Consider the following 19,545-nt stretch of genomic DNA (forward strand, 5'->3'; position numbering starts at 1 on the left):
CGCCGTGTGATGACGTTCTGTAGTTTCATTTAGCCACTTGTTAGCAACTCTCTTTTAAGAAACTTAAAAACTTCAAACAGTGTGAGTGCTGTATTTAATGTCGTGAAATGAACCATGGAAGTCTCTTACGCTTGTGTTAACCACAGACCTTTTTTTAGGCTTCTAACAATAACAAAAAACATTCAAAAATCCCATAGACTTTGAGATGAGGGAACCGGAAGTGCTGAAATGCTGATGGATTCTCGATTATCAAGCAAGTTCTCATTAGCAATGACACAGGATTCACATACTGTACAAAAGTGGCTACAAAATAAGTAGTAATGAAATGTAACTAATGGTATAAGAACCAGTAGCCGATGTTCAGTATCGGAATGCGAACATATCCTCAGGCCACAGCGACCGACTATGTTTTTATCGTATGTTTAGTTAGCAACAATAAAACACACAGGTCAATTGAATATGAAGCCAAAAATAAATGTACACCGACTCACCAATCTGTAGATGTATGCTACTTTTAGATATCACCCATCCGTCGATCTTTCCCGGTGAAAACATCATTTCGCCGTTGTAAAACTTAAGTTAGCGGAACAGTGGCTGACTGCTAGCACAACCACGCACAATACAGCCAATCTTTTCCGTCGGACTAGTCCTTGTAAAATCACTTTTCTGTCCGTTTTGTTGATGTAGGTCGGTTAAGGAGGTCGTCTTCCGTCTCGCCATAATTTCGTTTTAGCTTTGAAAATCCAATTTAGCAAAATCGCCCGATTCTCAGATGTCCTCTGCGGCTGCCATGATAGCATTGACACACGTTAGCTACTCTGACGTAATGACGTTCAAATCCAACTGCGCACCTTTTCAGTGAGGAATCTCGATTATACGTATAATACGTAACAGGGCATTTCTGGCATATTTACGAAAAACGGCAGAGAAGAGTTTTGCTTTTTGATTTTGATGCTGCAGTATTATAGGCTGTATATAAAGTTTTTTATTTATTAAAGATTTATAAAAGACTCTTTATATACTGTGTGTCGGACACGGGATTGAAATGCGCATGCGCAACATGCTGCGGTTGTGCGCAACTGTTATATTTCTCATTGTAAAATCTATTGTTGGATTAATCAATACATCCATGCGATTAATGCACAACTGAAAGATAGAAATCACAAGAACTAACTGTAACATTACAAATATAATTTTATTGATGAAATATTATTTGGTTTGTATGTGATTTAAAATCTTAAGACATTCTACTATGATATTTTTATGATATATTTTTCGACATACGATGTCATGATGTTTTGGGGGGGTTCTCTTTAAAAAAAACCATTTTATTCAACATACTATACTATGATATTTTCGTGACTTTTTGTTACATACTATACCAGGTTTTATGATTGTTTTCGACATACTATATTATTATGTTTGTATGATTTTTGTGTTGACATGGTATAGTATGGTGTTTTAATCACTTTTTTTTGTCAAACTAAACTATGTTTTTATTGATTTTTCAGCTTTCTTCTGATTTTTTAAAAATTAATCGTTGTTTTATATTGTCTAAGTCTGCAGTTTCAACTGATTTCTATTGTATTTTATGTATAGTTTTTAATCATCATTTCCTACCCTTTCTTATAGTCTATGGTTTTCGCCATCTATCACAAATGTTTTGCATTTTATTTAAGTTCAGCAGTTGCATTTTATGCATACATTTTGCTATATAAATGAAAGTATTATTATTATTATCATCATCATCATCATCATTATTATTATTATTACATGGGAGACAGGATAGGCAAATAACTAAATAACTTTTTTCCATGTCAGGGATATATACTGTATGTGCTTTTCTATAATAACCGCCAGAGGGCAGTAGTTAAACACATTTCCTCTTCTGTTGAGGGACTTATTTAAATGAAGTTAAACCCAAGAGAACAGATATTTAATTGCAAGATGTTGGTTTTCTGATTCTTCTTCAGTTGTAGACACCGGAGGCTAAAGTTGTGATATGTCTTATGTCTTTAACCACCAGCTCTTTTCAGTATGCAAATACAACAGTTGGGTTTCAGTGAGAGACTGTGGGGGACCTCATGTATTATTCACATCAGATCACACATCAAGCTCTTAATAATAACTTACAGTAATTCCTCTTCTGCCTGAGGCGTGCCATCACACACAGCTTCACTTTTCAATACACATTATTACACAAGAGGCTGCTGAGTGATAGTCTTTCTTAAGCACTTAGATTTTTAATATATTATCAGTTATGCTAATGAATTCAGCCATTCGATCATTAATTAGCCCGTTCTTCGATGTCAGTGTACTTTATTTGTCCTGATGTAGCATAATTAAATAAATGTCAATATTAAGGATAAGTTTTTCTCATTAATATGGAAATCTATGCAGCAAGGTGCTCCTCAATCTAATCCGATCATCTCCGCTACATGAAATTTTCTTTCCACTCACCACATACCATGATAGCAGCAGGACACAGCACATTAAAAATAGATTTAATGAAACCAACACTTCATGAAGAGACATTTATTAGATCAGTAGAATACATCACCACCATCATCATGCCAAAAAGCAGCAGCAGCAACAGCACTTCATCTCCTCATGTTCACTGTATGTCTGAGACAGTGAGGCACCCTCTATTTTATCTCTGTAATGATGATGTTATCATATGCCCATCTCTACTGAAAGTTCCACAACTCTGGTGTCCCGTTAGCCTTAAATCGCTTTCTCAAGGGCGGCTCCAGCTGTTTCTCATCTTCCTCCATCATGGCTTCCAAAAAGCAGATGAGGTTCGCAAACACTCACTAGACACAAGGTCGTCTGACATACTGATGTTGCAATGCTCAACCGGCATTGTTCAATGTTGTTGTTCACTGTTGTTAACGGGTCTGCGGACGTGAAAATCCACAGTGAGATCTTGTTTATAACTTTTTTTTTTCATGAATACCTACCTCAGGAATGATCAATTATACAGCTTAGAGTCCTAACAGAAATAGTATGTACATCTTTGAAATAGTTAATATCGTGTACTGCATAAGCAAACAACAGAATAACGGTGACAACACCAGACTAGTATATCATTGCTATAGCAAAACGGGAACACTACAATAGTATTCACATGCACTAGTACACAGTGTCATACTTTTCAAACATAGACCATAGTATTTATATTTACATAATGTTCACAGCTACATTCCAGGTTTGTGTTTGTGCATTGTATAATAAAGGATTGTTATAATCAGAAAATGTTACATGCAGTGAAATGAAGTTGTTACACTGCGCTGCCTGTGAAGAATATGAATATGAGGCAATTAATGTGGGATAAAAATACAGTATAGATACTGGGTTATTGCTCAGTGCATTTGATATGCAGGTAATGCATGTGATATTGACCAATATTGATAAACAACTTCCAGTCTTACTACAGTATTTGTGATAATACAGTTATTTTAAAGGAATGCTTCGCCCACATATTGACCAGTTAATTGTATATTGATTAGTCTTGCTATGCTACCCTGAATTTGTGAAGAAAAAGTCCTCCCTTTAAACTCAGGAACATCTTCATTTAATGACTGACTGGGGACCAAGTTTAACAAAGGTAAACTCTCATAAAACATGAATTTTCACCCAAAAAAACCAGTATTGGAGTCTGGCTTTGAAGAGAGCATAGATAAGTTACACTTTCAGTGTTTGGGAAGTACTGAGCATTCACCTGGATAAATGAGACTTTAATTTTACTGCATGAACTATGTGAGAGTTGGTAAACAGATGTTTTGATCGAGTTTTGCCTATTAGATTTTGTAGTTTAAACATGGTCCCCAATCAATCAATAATTAAAACGATCACCGTTTTCCTTGGAGGCGTGCAGGGAAAGTTTCCCTCACAAATTCAGGTAACACCGCCTGACTTATTGAAACACCAATGATCATTTTGTGAGTGGCGTATTCCTTTAAGAGATTGGTCCTGTAAATCAGATTTATCAAACCGAGGAGAGGAAAAGAAAAAAAGCCTGCACATGGAAACATTTTCACAATGTACATAACTGTATATCAATAAATACACATATAGTGGAAACAAAGTGAATACAAATCAAATGAACATGGAAGAACTCAGTATGACATTCGGTGCACTGAGATGATGCAGTTGGCAGACATCCCCATGAAGTGACAGTCAAATTAACGACTGTTGACACTGGAAGGAATCTGAGGACAAAAAAAAAATAAAGATGAACAAAACAGAATAATAAAACCTGACTTTGTTTGGGAAGCTTATCTAGGGCGTAGACACACAGACTCGTACAAAATCTCCCTGTTTACAACTGCTTTCCAAAGACTTTTTCTTAAATAAATGTCTATCTGGGGGAAACAACATAAAGCAACAAGACAACTGCAAGCCATTCCCTTTAGTATGAGGAGACGTCATAGAATACAGTATTTACACATCTTAGCTACATAGTTGTGTTTGTTGACAAATGGTGCTCCCGGTTTCTTGCAGCGCTTGGGCATTTTTCTTTCTCGTGTTGATTGATTTAACCATCTATAATGCCAAAAATGACCAAATATCCCATTTGTGCTTTTCACGAGCTTCACTTATTTTGTGCTTGTAATTCCACTGCAAGCCCATTTACTGTTTTAATACAATCCCACCTCCTCTTCTGTCATATTTGTGAAGTAAAAAAAGAAATGGTCAGGTTTTTTTTTTCTTTTTAGGTATCTACTTAGTTTCACACTGATAAAGACACCTAACTAGCATGCCATGAGACAATGCCGTTGACATCTGGACGTGGAGTCAGTCATGTCTGTCGGGCGGGTACATGTATCCAGTTCTTGTGCTGGTTGACACTGTCCCTCTGCAGTGTTCAGGCCACAGAGGCCAGCTGAGATAATATGCTCAAATGGTCTGGTGTGATACAACATCCCTGCAGTCCTCTGTGCTGTGTAAACATGGCTGCCCACGCACAGAACACACCAGCCGGCAGATCAGGATAGCTTTTCCAGTTTAACTTTTCTACCCAGTCTTCAGGGGAAGATGTCTGTATCTCGGTATGAAGGAGAAAAGTGGTTAATCGAGGTTACAGAATGAGGGTGTGGTTTCAGGTTTAAAAGTCAGGTATTGTGGGTCAGACACTGCGGGGAGCCCTCTCCAGTTCATGGGTCCTGCGGTTGCGTCCCTTCTGCCTCTCCTGCAGGTGTTTCCACTTCACTGCCAGCCCCTGAGCGTGCACGTGGGTGCGAGGGCTCACAACCTTCTGCTGCTGCTGCTGCTGCTGCTGGTGCAAGTGTGCTTGCTGTACCAGGTGAGCTTTCTGCTTCCTGTGCTTTCGCTCTCTTTTCCAAACCTGCTCGCAGAACTCGTCCACACTGTTCAGAGTCGGGTGATTGACCAAAGACAGGAAGTCTCTGTACCACAGCTTTTGATTGGGAGTTTCTTGAGGCGGGGAAGGATCCTGGGCGGGGACGCTGGCTGTGGCCTCTTCGTCGCGATGTAGCAGATCCTCCAGGCGCTCGGTGTCAATGACCTCCAGGGTCACCTTCAGGAGCGTCTGCATGAAGCCGTGCTCCACCGCCTGGCACAGATATATCCCAGAATCCTTCTTGTTCAGTGTGCGGATCAGCAGGCCCTGGTCTGTGCGGATGAAACGTTCCTCTGATTTGATCTACAGAACAAGAAAATTGAAAGCGATAGAGAAAGAGTGAAGGAAATGGAGTTAAAGATGAAAAAGATGAGATTCAACATCTCAAATTTTAATCAGCAATGCCTCATATGGCTGTTTGGATTACACAACATTTATTTCATTTCAATCAGCTGTGGCATCAGATATTAACCCGTTCAAAACACAATTAAGTTCCAAGGACACAAAAATACAGCAATGACGGATTTCTGCACTCAGAAATTATAAGCAAAAAGAGATTTTGATTAAGATACTTTATTATGTGTTTTTTTTCTGTCCATTCCAATGGATGAAGAATCTTAACGCAGAAATTGCCTTTTAATAAGAATGACAATAAATGGTCTTGACAGACTTTTTAAAAAAAAAGACATTTATTTTTCATGGATAACTTATTCATATCTATGAACAACGTGATGTTTAAAACACATCACATACATATTTTTTTTTTTATCATTTTTGCCATCATGACTTAAAATATCCTCAACTTCTGAAATTTGTCCTTAAAATAGTACATAGATAAGTCCACTGGAATGGACGGGGGATCTGAATGGGTTAATAAAATACCATACTGTCTGTTTTCCATAATAATCTTACGTGTGAAATGCCATCTATCATTACTTATCTGCTCTGCAGACAGACCGTATCTGAGTCTTTTTCAACAAAAAAACATGATGCGTGCTGAGGTGGCGCTAACCTCTTGTTTGCGGTCATCAGTGGCGCGCTGATACTGCCAATACGTCAGAGCCCTCTGGGACTTGGGACTGCACTCAAGGAAAGTGCTGCTGTTCTCCACACCGTACACAGTTTTGTCCAGGAGAGTCGTCTGCCCACTGAGTTCATCTAAATTTCAAAAACAAAACAAATAAACAGAAACAGAACATTAGTAAAGGATGTAGGTTTCATTCTGCATTCTGGTGAATTTTTATGCAACAATTTGTGCCTTTTCTGCATCAGTTTATGGTGCAAATGTCTTAACTTTGCTCAAAATAAAAGTCCTCTGCTATTTTTCTTGTTTTTATTGGGAGGGGAAAATGCATGCTCTAAATGTTGAAAGGAGCGTGTCCCTGTGGCAAAGGCCACATTTGATAATGTTTTACACAGCTTTTGGGATTATTAGTGATTTTCTGTACAAAACTAACTTCTTTTCTGCTTTTCTCTAAATGAAAAAAAAAAAACAAAACTTTGCTCTACTGCCTGACATAGGGGGTTGGGTTTAGTTTTTTTCAATGCCTGTGTTTTACATTATTTTGTCACTTCATCCTGTCTCTTTTCTTATCACACTCAATCATGTGCAGAATAGACAGCTCCCACCACAGAGGCAGTCTAAAATCTGAGCTTTATTCAGTGAAGTGGGTGCAATGCTATTCAGTCAAAGAGGTTTTACTCTCTAAAGTCTTCTGATTGATCTCCTAAAACCTGTTGTAAATGTAACAACTCAGACTCCAGTGTAGCTACACTATATTGTTATTCCCTCCTCATTTTCTCAAAACATTTTTCTTTTATCCTTTTTTATAGAGTGCTGGGGCTGTTTAAAATGTATAACAAAAAAGTGTTGCTGCCTTCTGAGTGGGTAGCAACAGGTAACAGTATTTTTTATGTGTCTGAATTCCTCCTCAATGCTTTCGATAACTCTTTTTTTTCTTTGTTTCTCTCAGCTGAATGAAAGAAATGTATAATCACAGTGTTTGACACCAGTATGAGTCCTGCTTTTGGACTAAGACCACTAACAGGGCAGTAGTGGAGGGCTTGGCGACAGAGAGGAGGCTTGGAGGAATCCTGACCATGTTAATTATAAGCTTCACATGGGCCGACTCTAATCTTCACACCACCAGAGACACATAAAAAAACACACATTTTCTACTGTTTTGATCACTTCAGGAAAGGCCAGCAGCAGCTTTGGTAACCATTTTTATGTTCAAAGACGAAATAAATCCTTAAAACAAAAGCTCTTCTTAATAAATCATTTGGAAGTTATTCGTCAGAGTAACAATGTCTCTGCTAAAACCAACATAGAAATGTTTTATGCCTTGATTAGACCATATTTAAATACATTTTCTTTTCACTGATGTACCGTGATGTTGCAGATCTGAGCACTGTGTGAGTGGGTCTCCGTTCCTGATATCTTGCCTCCTTGTTCTCCTGCAGAAACACAAATATAAACACCTTCATGAGTCAGCAGACACACTGGCTTCTTTGTGTGTGAGAGCATGTGTGTGAACATGCAGTTTGTGTGTGTAGGTGTGTGTTTGATTGAGGAGCGATAGTGGAGGCCAACACAATTAAATAAACTAACAGCAGGCGGCCCACAGCGTCGCAGAAAACCTTTAATTATAGGGTGTGTGTGACAGAGGAATTCAACCCTAATCAATCATTTCAGTCGCTCTGAGTCGCAGATGCAAAAGAGACGGAGCTTCTAGCAAAGTGAGACATAACCCCAAGGATATTTTCTGTAAACAATAACTGTGGACGCTATGGAGACGCCAAACTGGTATCATGGCCTCCTCTGATTCCCATTGTTCTCGCCCAGTGTTGTTGTGTTTGTAATTGGAGGTAAGAGCTCACTCTGGCTATCTTATGTTTGAATGTAAGACTCTGGAGTCCAACTAACAGCGAGAACAGGATACTGTGCGCAGCTAGCATTCAAATCAATAAGCCCCATGGAGCTGTGAGTGGGAGGCTGCACACAGAGCACACACACAAGCACACATGAACACACACAGATCAGTCCACTACTACAACCGCACCACCACCGAACCTCTAACACCTGCCTCACCCCTGGTTCACCCAGACAGCCTCCAGACATCACTGACACTGGGTCTCATTTACAGTAAACACATGAGGCAGGTTATATTTCGAGCTCTCTGCTAGAAACACGACCCCTCTACCTTTAGGGGGTTTTGGCAAGTATACAAAGCCCGCACTATAAGAGTGCCCCAGCTCCAGCCCTCAATCGCGGTTGGACTGCACATGTCCTCAATCACGGCGTGAAAAGCCTTCTATATGATCTGGTTTTACCTCTTTAAGATACAATCGATATGTTTAACAGTTCTTAAACAAGTGTGATTCAAACATGTGTTGTACATTTGGCCTGTTTAAATCTAAAGCAGGTTGCTCTCATGCAAAACACAAATTTCTGATAATGTTCTTTTCATGTGAAACCCACGTGTCGATTTATCCAAAGTATGCATCAATTCCAATAGACCAAATTACAGTGACATCGCGCTAACACTTCCAGGTAGACAACTGGCAACTGATTTGAATTGTAGAGATATGTGAAATCATTTTCAGCTGTAAGTGTAACATTTAAAGATATATTGTTAAAGACGGTGGTCCGACCTATCTGCTGTTTTTTTTTTTACTTTATAATACTTTATAATATTCAAAAATGCAGCGTAAACTTAAACTGATATTGACTTTTTTAGGTAGGCCTATTATTTGGTGACTAATAATTAACCAATCAGAGCAGTATTTTCTGTACATGATGTCAGGGTGTTTTATGTGGAAGTTATTGTAAACCAACATTGTGATTCAGTCTATATCAAGCCAGATGTGTTACACCTGGAACACACTGCATGCGTGAGCAGCGAATGAGCAGCTGCTGCTCAGATGCGTCTCAGCTGCTTCTCAGGCACAGCACATCAAGAGAAACGGTGGTTCGGCAAGTTTTCTAGGTGACGTGCGTGATTGTCATAAAAAACAGAGAGTGAAAATTGTGTTTTGATAATTATATCAACTCCATACCATCTTTTACTACAGTTTCAATGTCTTTATCTGTAACTGAGAAAAAGAAATACAAATATATGTTTTATTCAAACGTTCCTGTTTCCTTTTCAAACTAAAAGCCCTATGACAATGTCTCTCTCTCTCTCTCTCTCCCATCAGTTGTTGACACAAGGCATTGTATTGTAAAATATTTGCAGGACCTTGTTGGTGACAATGCTGGAGCTTGCACAACTTCATGAATGAGTGGAATATGTGCTTATAATTATAGAACTAAAGTTTTCATAGCAGCAGGCAGCCCTGCAGAAGCGTCGCAGCAACAACGCACTGCTCTCATGCACTGCTCACGCATGCGGTGTATTACAGGCATTAAAGCATTTGCTGTTGTGCCGGGTTGTAAGACCACATTGCATTTGAGGGAAACTTCAAAAATAGCTGAACGGTGTTTTGAAACGCTGCTACGTCACTGTGCGCAAGGTGTCAAACAGCTTGTAAAACACAATGGCAGAGTGGTGACATGACATGAGTACGGAAGTATGCGTTCTGTACCTCTTAGCCATGGGAAAATATCTGGAGCACTCGGTGCCATCCCATGCACAGTAAGGGTCCCTTGCCAGGCAGCACTCAGCACAGGCCTTCCCGTAAACTTCACACCGATGCAAAGGCATCTGGGACACCCCAATGTCTGAGCCAAGGTACAGTTGTTGCTGTGAAGGTAAAAGAGAGAGACTTCATTTCCGATATCACATATTGGCTTGCCTGTTCTTTCTGTGAGGCGGGATCAGCATTTATTTTTTATTTATTTGGAAAGCTCTTTTACAAAAGCTCTCCTCCTACCTGTCAACCATGCTATCATGGACTCACTTACACAATGCTGGACCTCTTTAAAATGTGGAATTTTCTTTAATTTAATGCATTTTATAAACCACTATTTTAGCTTTATTTTTATTAACATTATCTCAATGGGTTTTTTGCATTATGCATTCTTTGCATTCTATTTTTATCCTTATTTTTATCCTTCTTTTACTAGTATTATCAAGTGGGTTTCATCCATGTGAAGATGCACTCTACATATTCTATTGTGATCTTGTGTTATTGGTTTTATGATGTCTTTCTGTCTTTTCATATGAAGCACTTGGTTCATGCAATTTCTTTGTTGCAAAGCACATTGGGCTGCATTTCTTGTATAAAAGGTGCTATACAAAAAAGTTTAATATCATTATTATTATAATGATTTTTATCATCACTTTTGGCAGACACCGTACTCTTTTTCAGACATGGCTCACCCTGCAGATGCCAAAAACATCACAGAGATAAGAAGATCAGCCTGATAACAAAGACAATTCTAAAGTTTAATTTGTGATCTAATTCATTGTGTCATTGTTTTTAGGCTTGTTTGTTTATTTGATTTTTTATTGTATAAGCCTCATCTTCATCCTCATTGCTATATATTTTTAGTTAAATGTTAAATGTACCTCAGGTCCACTAATAATGAGGGTTTATCCTCAATGTGTTTTCCGAGGCTTTAAACAAAATAAAAGATGAAATGATGATTTTAAGTCTTTGAAGCTACCAGTTAGGTTTTATGTCTGGATGAGATGTGTGCTTTGAGTAATACACCTATGTTTGTCTCAGCTTGTGTGTGTCAGTGAAGCGAAACTGAGTCAGGAATGTGGATGGACCGTTTTACTACAGGTGCTCAGCACCCTCCTACCTGTCAATTAGCTGTCTCTTTTCGTCTCTCCCTGCCATTTAAGTTGATGAGCTAACTGCTGCCTGAAAGCCAACAATTGAGATCTTTGTGTGATAAAAGTGTTTCATCTAAAACTGTTTAAACAAGCATGTCTTTGTTCTGTATTTCAGCCAAGCAGCAAGGTGTGTCACCTGTGAGGTTAAGCTCTAACTCTCTAAGAGACAGGTTTTTCAGCCACATGCTAAAACAGTGCTCACTCGTAACATTTTTCATTATGCATCATATCTCCACAGGTTTGTCCCCAATGCAAACCACGAGGCTGATCTCTCGCCTTCACTGCACTCATTTACCGAGGTAATATTCTCTTTCAGAGTTATCTTGATATAAGCTTGAGATCTCCTCGTTGGCTACAGTCCTCTGTTCTGCCATGCGCGTTGCTATAGTTTCATTTTACATGCAATAATATCTATTATAAATACCTGTTTTGTTGAAAGTTCCATTGCTGTAATGGCTGTTGGCTCCTGTAAGAAATAACAATGACAATAGAACAAAATGATCAGACAAACTCCCTTTTTCTCTACACTTACTACAGCTGTATTATGCTCATTTTCGGGATCATATTTGAAACCTGAGCAAATTGGTCGATTTAATTTAAAAAAAAGAATTACTAAAAAAATCTTAAAATTAGTAAAAAGGTTTTAAGAAAATTACCTGAAAATAAGCACAAAAAAGAGTACAAAAGTGCTGAAAGAAGAGAAAATGTATTTATTTAATTTTATTCTTCTACAACATAACTGAAATACAAAAATGCTATACTTATAAATATAATTTTCTGAACATTTTCCAATTTTTCAAATAATTCTCTTATATCCTCCACTATTTTTGAAAAATAATTTCTAGGCAATTTTCCTGTCACCTTTTTACCAATTTCTCTCAATTTTTTTGGGACACTTCTTCGTCAAACCAATTTACTCCGGTTTAAAAGGGTCAAAAAGCTTGTGAAAGGCATCTGAACGCAGCACAAGAAAACTGATGTCGATTCAGTTTTGAAAGTTTTAACATGGAGAAATTATACAGGCGATAAGAGAATAACCTACCCTGAAGACAGTCATTTCTTCCAGTAGGACTTCCTCCAGATCATGCCAGGAGCCTCTGGGGATGGACACCACTTTCAGTATCGTCCCCATGTCTGGCACACAAAGGAAGCACATTTGAGTCCACTCTGTAGAATATCTGCATTCATCTATCAGTCAATACAGTATGTATGCAGGTGTATTTAAGCAGATACCTGTGCCTATGAACATGACGTCATACTGGCCATCTTCTGCTTCTACTTTGTCCACCACTATCTGAGTAAACTGGTAGTCCACATCTGTTTTGACAATGATTGGTCGATTGTTAATGGGGTAGACAGGGTTGAACATGGCCGGGTGGCTTCTGGCAAAGGTTACCACTTCATCAGGAAGATCCTTGGTTGTATCAAATCCTCCAAACGTCTTGCTTGGGCACTGCGGACAATAAAGTTTTAAAATTACAATACAGGACACAAAGGAGAATAAACTTTCAAGCTCAGTTCACACACATCCCAGTTAAGAGTGTGCTGTACTCACTGTGCCGGGCCGTGGGTAGGGAACACGTCCCTGGAAAGGCACCCACTGATAGTTTGGTCCATCTCTATGAGCATACGGACCCAGGAACACTCTCCTGATGTCTGTCATGCTGTACATACACACCGCTGAACCTTTGAAGATGTTGCTAATGGACAGAAAGACTGAGTTAGTTAAGGAAAGGTCAGGTTCTTGTTAAAAACAGGGGTCATGCATTCAGTGATTATGGCTTAAACTATGTCCATGTCAGCCACTGTACCTGGAAGTGGTGAATACTGCATAGATGATCGGGCTCTTAGGATCCTTTGTGCTCATGAGAAAAACATCCTCTGAAAGCCAAAGAGAAGAGACCGAATATTTCAGATCTATTCTCCACTGAGAAGACAGCATTTCAAGGAAAGAATCTCTACTCACGTAGTTCATCGAAATGTGTGTCTATTCCGTTACTGCCAGGCACGGAGCATATAAGTCGAGCTTTCAGGAAGGTGGTCCACTTATTTACCAGACTCCTGTGACCTCCCAGGTCATTCTGTTTGACAGAGCACATGCAGACGATCAGCAGGGAACACCGTCAAATCTGACAAGTTGATCTTACTTAAAATAATATGGAAACTGATTGCCTTGAAAAAGGAAAGTAAATCTAACTATTTTATTTTATTTTATTTTATCTAAGTGTTATGCTTACTCAATATTTAGCTAATTTTGTATTTACCTAATTTTGTGAAGTAACTTAAAAATGACAAATTGATTTTTTTTGTAAGTGTGAGCAACTTCTTGCTCTTTTTGCTCTATTTATCTTGTATATACCATGTTTTGATATCCCTGCAGTGTGAATTGTTTTTGCACTGAACAGTGTGAATGTAACAGTTTTGTTTTCACAGTGTATTTTAGACTTATTGTAGGAGCTGAGCTGGAAATGTGAAGATAAATACAGTCTTGCCAAAATGTATGCCATATGTATGAACACAGCCAATATTATCGAAAAATGAAGAATGAAAAGCATGTAAAAATGTCTGTCCCGAAGGGTTCAACAAGCCTGTCAATGAACCAAACATCCACTTTAAAACACATTTTCCATGAGGAAATGTGGATTTCCAGATGCTGCAAAGAAGAGGGCTGTCTCTAAAGTTCTGTAGGTTCCACTACAAACCCTAATAATATGTGTCTGCATGCTTCACAGTATAGTGTTTGTTTTGCAGTACATAGCACACAAACACAAAGACACAAAGTGCTGGCTCATAAAAACGTATCCAACTTGGTGTTGATTTATGACAGTAAATTAGAATGTGTCCAAATATGCACAGGCCCAAATTAATACCACAGCCTCCAGAATGGATGGCTTGTCTTTCGTTGAGCATAGCAGATTCCTGACATACTGGGCAATCAGGCTGTTATGACAGTCGCACGATATGCAGCTAAATGGGAGGCTGAGGCTGGACATTACTCGCTGATCTGCAGTCAGCCTGGTGGATTCCTGCTTAATGAATAAGAATAGGATTTGGAACGTGAAAGCTGATACAAGGCCAGTGATTTAACATAAGCATCCCCTGGAGCTAGGGGGTGTTGCGGACCCAACGAGTGCCAAAGCCGGGCATTAGGATAACAGTGCAGCCATTGACAGCGTCTTTGCCTCTCAGGTTCTGGTGACATTTAACATTTCTCTCAGGTTTCTGTCTTCGGGGGCTGATGGTACCACACACAACAAAGCCCACTCTTCTCCAGGCTAAAAATACGCACAGATAACAGCCCCTGAAACCTGCCATCATAAAAGCCACTCAGACACCCGTCAAGTGTTTTTCCAGATTACAGAAGCTATTTCACATAATGTCCTTGTGATTGTGTGTGTGTGTCTATCTCCCATTGTGTGCGTCTGAATTTTCCTTTGTGAAAGCCAGCTTGTGTGAGCAGAACGGACATGTCGCTGTGTGTTAATGTGCGTACTTTGCAGAGCTGTCCGATGCGAGCGTGCGTGGCCTTCCCAGCATGCTCTCCATCCATAGCGTTCTCCTTGAAGAATAGATAGATTTTGTCATCTTCTGGGTTGTCGCTCTCTGGAATTAGATGAACACCGACAAATCTGGGATCTGCAACACATACAGAGACACACATCTTAGATACAGCATATCAAGCTAAATTAAGTAATTATGCTTTATCTCCATACACTTTTTTTCCCGTAAAAGTTACCAATGTGCTTCACAGCAAAAGCATTTAAACAGGCAGCATAGTCAACACAAGAGCAATAATCTCAGCAAACAATGGGCATCCCTTCATTTTCACAGAGATGATTATGGGCTTCCCTGTGTTCAGCCTGATAAGTAATAACAAAAGTTTTATATTGGATTCTAAACTTTGCAAGCAGCAACCAGAGAGAGGCCAACACTAGAGTAACACGCCCCTCACTCTTTGTTAGAAGACAGACTGCAATATTTAGAGCCACACAGAAAAGCAACAGCTCCCAGGCTGAAGAAGCAGTATGATGAATTACAAAAACATAGTTGTGAAGACACAAAAGCACAGATTAGTTACACACAATTCGAAAGATAGAATATGCCAACACATTCTCACTCCCAACTCACTCATACGGGCATGCTCATTACATACATTGTGTCTTTCCAAAATAAATGTACAGTCCCTGCTTGGTAAATGCTATTTTTGAAATAAACATAGAATGTAGAATCATTGTTTGTCTTAAAATAAGTTTGTTATTAATGTAACGTCAAAGGACAAAGCTCCCATACAAAGTATACCAGAAAAACTAGCAAGTTACATTGTTATTTAAATAACTTCATTGACTTTTGGTTTCACATGGGACACAAATAGCAGGTGAAAGTCCGGAGTTTGTTTGATCCATCCACCTCCCCTCTCTCACCCTCCCTGTTTGAACTTTCTCACTGTTTATACTACAGTATTTGCTCGGAGCATCAAAAAATGAGGCCGCCCAGTGTGTCTCGTACAGCTGCTACTGGGTGCCAGAGAGATCGTCATGTTTGACGCACAAGTTGAGTGTCATCCGCATAAACATGAAAAGCTATATCTAAACGTTTTTTTTTCAAGGCATGACTGCAGTAAATAAATAGAAAATAAAAAGGCTCTCCACAGGTCAGAGCAGCAGCATCAGCAAACTCCACTGAAAATGTTTAATTAATGTGTTAAATATAAAAACTAACTAAGAGTTGCTTTTACAGTCATAAGCCCAAAAGTACTGCATATTTAAAACTTCTCAAAAAGCCAATTAAAGAGTTGACCGCCGATTTCTCACCATTTAGCCAGCGGGAGTCATGCTGTTCTGTCCTGATTGGGTGATGCTTTCCGAGAGTGCGAAAGATGGCAAAATCCCGCCCCATGAAGTCAGCTGATGTCCCAGCATACAGTTCTCCATCTGAGTGTCAGAGGAATGAAGGGTGTTAGTTTAGTAACACAGGATGAGAAAACAGTCTGAGGTGATTTCTCCCCTGTGACGCAGGTGTAGAAGTCTGAGGAATTGTCCAGGGGCTTAGCAGTACAGGTAGACACGGAGTCCTACGAGAACACAGACAGTGACGGACGTGATGAACATCAGGAGTGTGAAATTGACATTAACACTGGAGTCAGGGCTGTGGAGGAAGGCATGGGTAGGCTGAACGAATGCAGGGACACATGAGGAGGGACAGGACAGAGGTGTGAGACAGGGGGAGTACATAATAATGCTGGTGAGTGGGGAGAGAGAAAGGGGAGAGGAGATGAGGGGTGATGGGCTGGAAAATAGCCATCTGCTGGGTTAAACGCTGTGATATAACACAATGTGACTGGCAATAATTGGGGGTAGAGAGAAAAGGCATGCTCACATAATCCTGCTTTATTTGCCAAAAATTAAGATTGAGCACAAAGAGAACTCAATAAAGTGTCATCTGCCATGCACGCCCAGCACTTAAGAGAGGCATATTCAGATTGAAATAGAGTTAACAGTCCTGCCAATGAGGGGTTCCCAGTGTGTAAATACAAACTACAGAGCAGACCCACTTGTAATGAATGACAGGAGTGCGCTGTTCTGTTATTCACATTTACTTTACACCCTCTATATCGTCCGAAATGACAGAGCGAGGCAGAGGGTGTTTTCAGGACTCCCACGTTTTTATTTGACCTTGCTCTAACACACAGAAGAACAGCAAAGCACATCCGGTCTTAAACTCACCAATTAGCATGGAGGCAGTGAGTAACTTGGGATCATAGGGACTCTTCCCACGGCCATTTTCTATAAGAGGCTCCAGTCTGAAGACACTGTCCTGGACATGAAGAGACAGAACGTCACAGGAGTTGTAATGAACTTTCAAATATAGGGCTGTGTATTTTCGGGCCTGTGCAAAAGGCACAGGGAAAAAATAGTTGAAATTCTCTCAGAGGAACCAATTCTGCTGTGACATCAAGGTTGGGGGAACATTGTAGTGTTATACTTGAAATAATCTTGGAAACTCATTACTGATTTGTACAGTAAATATAATTATAAATCTTAATTTATTATGGCGTCAAGAGTTAAGTTTACTTAAAATTTAGCTAGATTTACTTAATTTTGGTAAGTTGTTGCAATTCAAAAATGACAAGTGAAATTATTTTGTTCTTTGTAAGTGTTAGCAACTTCAGTCTGACGTCTGACTTAAATCAATAATGACAAAGAGGATTTATCCAGTGATGAAGTTAATCTGCAAATTCTGTTTTGTTAACACGTTTAAAAAAATACAAATATGACTGACTAGTTTGCAACCAGAATATAGATATACAGCGCAGTAAACTTGGTGTACTGAAGTTGATAAATTTAACGAAACTTGTCACTTTTAAGATGCCACAACCTCACAAAATTGAGTAAATGAAGCAAAATCAAAGTAAAGTTAACAATTAGAAATAAAGTTAACATACATTAAGATTAATAGTCATGTTTAATTCAAGGCAATCGTTTTTCTTTTAAAAGTAAAATCAACTTGTCAGACTTTACAGTGTACTTTATAGTTACGACCCACAAGGTAACTTAATTTTTAGTTCAAACTGTTGCCAAATGTTTAAAAGCGAATCACATCAAAATGTAATGCATGAGTACAGCTATCAACAAATGACATTTTGGGGTTTGCTTTGAATGTTTTTTGCTTGAAAAAGTTTGAAAAACATATTTAAAAATGAGAAAAGTGCGCCCAGTAGAGTGCAAATCTCCAGCAGGCGAACAAGCGGCTGCCGGGAATGACTACAGCCGCTCTGAACAAATTTTGTCGTTCCAGAAGTTGTGCTGCAGCGTGTTTCAGAAACATCCTAGACACGAACAAAAATACATGCCTTGTCTATTTATGACAGAGTCACAGCAAGTTGCACAGAGCAAATCCTGCTAACAAGTACTGTTTTTAAAACAAAGATAGAATATAACAAAGAATTAATGTAATCAGTATTGTCCCTCTCGGTTCTCTTATAGTCACTATAGTGCTGAAGCTAACAAAAACAAAACAAAACTGGGACTAAATCATTACGTATTGCGCCAAACTTCAGTGGATCAGAACATAGCAGGTATAGAATTAATCTGCAGATGCTCTGGTTTAAAATGAGATCAAACTTTTCAATGGATGCCGGTGTTTGAGCCATGACAAAAAAACCAAAATGTGGCCTGCAAAAGACAGTAAGGCTTGTTTTAGTAGAGCATATTTCTGGAAAACTTGCAGCCTCAGGAGTCAGAAGTCAATGTCAGCATAAAACAAGACCATTGCAACCAAGACGTGTCCTTGAGCATACATTTATATATGTACAGACTAAATATTAGGCTGATTGGTCCAGTAGTTTGGGAGATTAGCTGCAGACTTTCTCCCATTGTAGTCTTACATGAGGGGATTGCGAATGAAAACGATGAATCTCATCACACTCTGACTGGGTGACCTCGACACAGATGAACTTCATTTCTAGGTTATGATCTATATACAGTAGACGGCTTTTGTCAGAGATATTTACTGCCTCTAATTGTCTGTAAATAGCCATCTAATGAATAGGAAAGGCACATTCATAAGTCTGATTCAGTGACATTTGGAGGAGAAGAGAGCCATTTCCTTCACTAAATGAACACACACACACATAGAGCTGGTTCCATATTAGAGTGATGAATTGAAAATCCCGCAGACTATGAAACTCTGTGTGCAATTTTCCACCTCATTTTGCTGAATGAACCCATTTTTATGCACTTAGCAAATCATCAGAGAATGCACTCACACCCGACCACACACACTCCTTCACAACTTTAAATACTTAAACTTTACTATGAGATGAAACTCAGTGTAGATCTTATATCTTAATGCTTACATGCATCAATGTGTTGGACAGCAAGCTGAGGCAGTAAAGAAAATGTAATGTGTGACTGTACCTCGGGTTTCTTGCCCACCTCCAGGTAGGAACACACAGGGTGGAAGGCTCCTGTCCCACACACATAGAGATGGGTCTGGTTAAATGGCTGCAGCACCTTGATGAAATTTGAACACTCCCTCTGAAAGAACAGAGACGAAAAACAGATTAAAAAGATTGAATAATCTAGCTGGCAATTTACCACATTGGACTGCTTATTTGCTTTGGACTGTACACTGTGCTTCCATCTTCCAGGATACCTTCCAGGAGTCTCTACTAGACCTTTTCCTGACCACACATTGTACTCATAGTGCAAGCTGGCTTATACCATAATTGAACCAGTGTGCTACCTTTTATTATTTTATTCTATTTAATTTTCAAATATTTTTTTCTTTGTCATTGTCGTTTTTTGCTTTCTGTCCTGTATCCCTTATTGTCTGTTTTTTTGTACTGTTATAATGTAAAAAAAACCCCATCTATTTAAAAAAAGGATGAATAATCGA

The 19,545-nt window shown here is 39.1% G+C and overlaps 1 protein-coding gene across 3 annotated transcripts in view; it reads right to left on the bottom strand.

Annotated features, from left to right (window-relative positions):
- Positions 1 to 2,556: 2,556 nt before the first annotated feature.
- Positions 2,557 to 19,545, bottom strand: part of sema3ab (sema domain, immunoglobulin domain (Ig), short basic domain, secreted, (semaphorin) 3Ab) — an 82,105-nt gene continuing 65,116 nt past the window's right edge. For all 3 annotated transcript variants that reach the window (XM_042495622.1, XM_042495621.1, XM_042495619.1), the window contains 14 exons: positions 19,065 to 19,184; positions 16,872 to 16,962; positions 15,960 to 16,079; positions 14,642 to 14,784; positions 13,115 to 13,229; positions 12,960 to 13,029; positions 12,704 to 12,848; positions 12,382 to 12,601; positions 12,191 to 12,282; positions 11,573 to 11,614; positions 9,950 to 10,107; positions 7,752 to 7,819; positions 6,375 to 6,520; positions 2,557 to 5,665 (listed from right to left, as the gene is read on the bottom strand). In XM_042495622.1, the coding sequence (XP_042351556.1) occupies positions 5,129 to 5,665; positions 6,375 to 6,520; positions 7,752 to 7,819; positions 9,950 to 10,107; positions 11,573 to 11,614; positions 12,191 to 12,282; positions 12,382 to 12,601; positions 12,704 to 12,848; positions 12,960 to 13,029; positions 13,115 to 13,229; positions 14,642 to 14,784; positions 15,960 to 16,079; positions 16,872 to 16,962; positions 19,065 to 19,184 (2,067 nt within the window). In that variant the 3' untranslated portion in view covers positions 2,557 to 5,128. The remainder of the gene's footprint in view (positions 5,666 to 6,374; positions 6,521 to 7,751; positions 7,820 to 9,949; positions 10,108 to 11,572; positions 11,615 to 12,190; positions 12,283 to 12,381; positions 12,602 to 12,703; positions 12,849 to 12,959; positions 13,030 to 13,114; positions 13,230 to 14,641; positions 14,785 to 15,959; positions 16,080 to 16,871; positions 16,963 to 19,064; positions 19,185 to 19,545) is intronic.

The sequence above is a fragment of the Plectropomus leopardus genome, chromosome 11 (assembly GCF_008729295.1).
Source record: "Plectropomus leopardus isolate mb chromosome 11, YSFRI_Pleo_2.0, whole genome shotgun sequence".
In the NCBI taxonomy this organism is placed as follows: Eukaryota; Metazoa; Chordata; class Actinopteri; order Perciformes; family Serranidae; genus Plectropomus; species Plectropomus leopardus.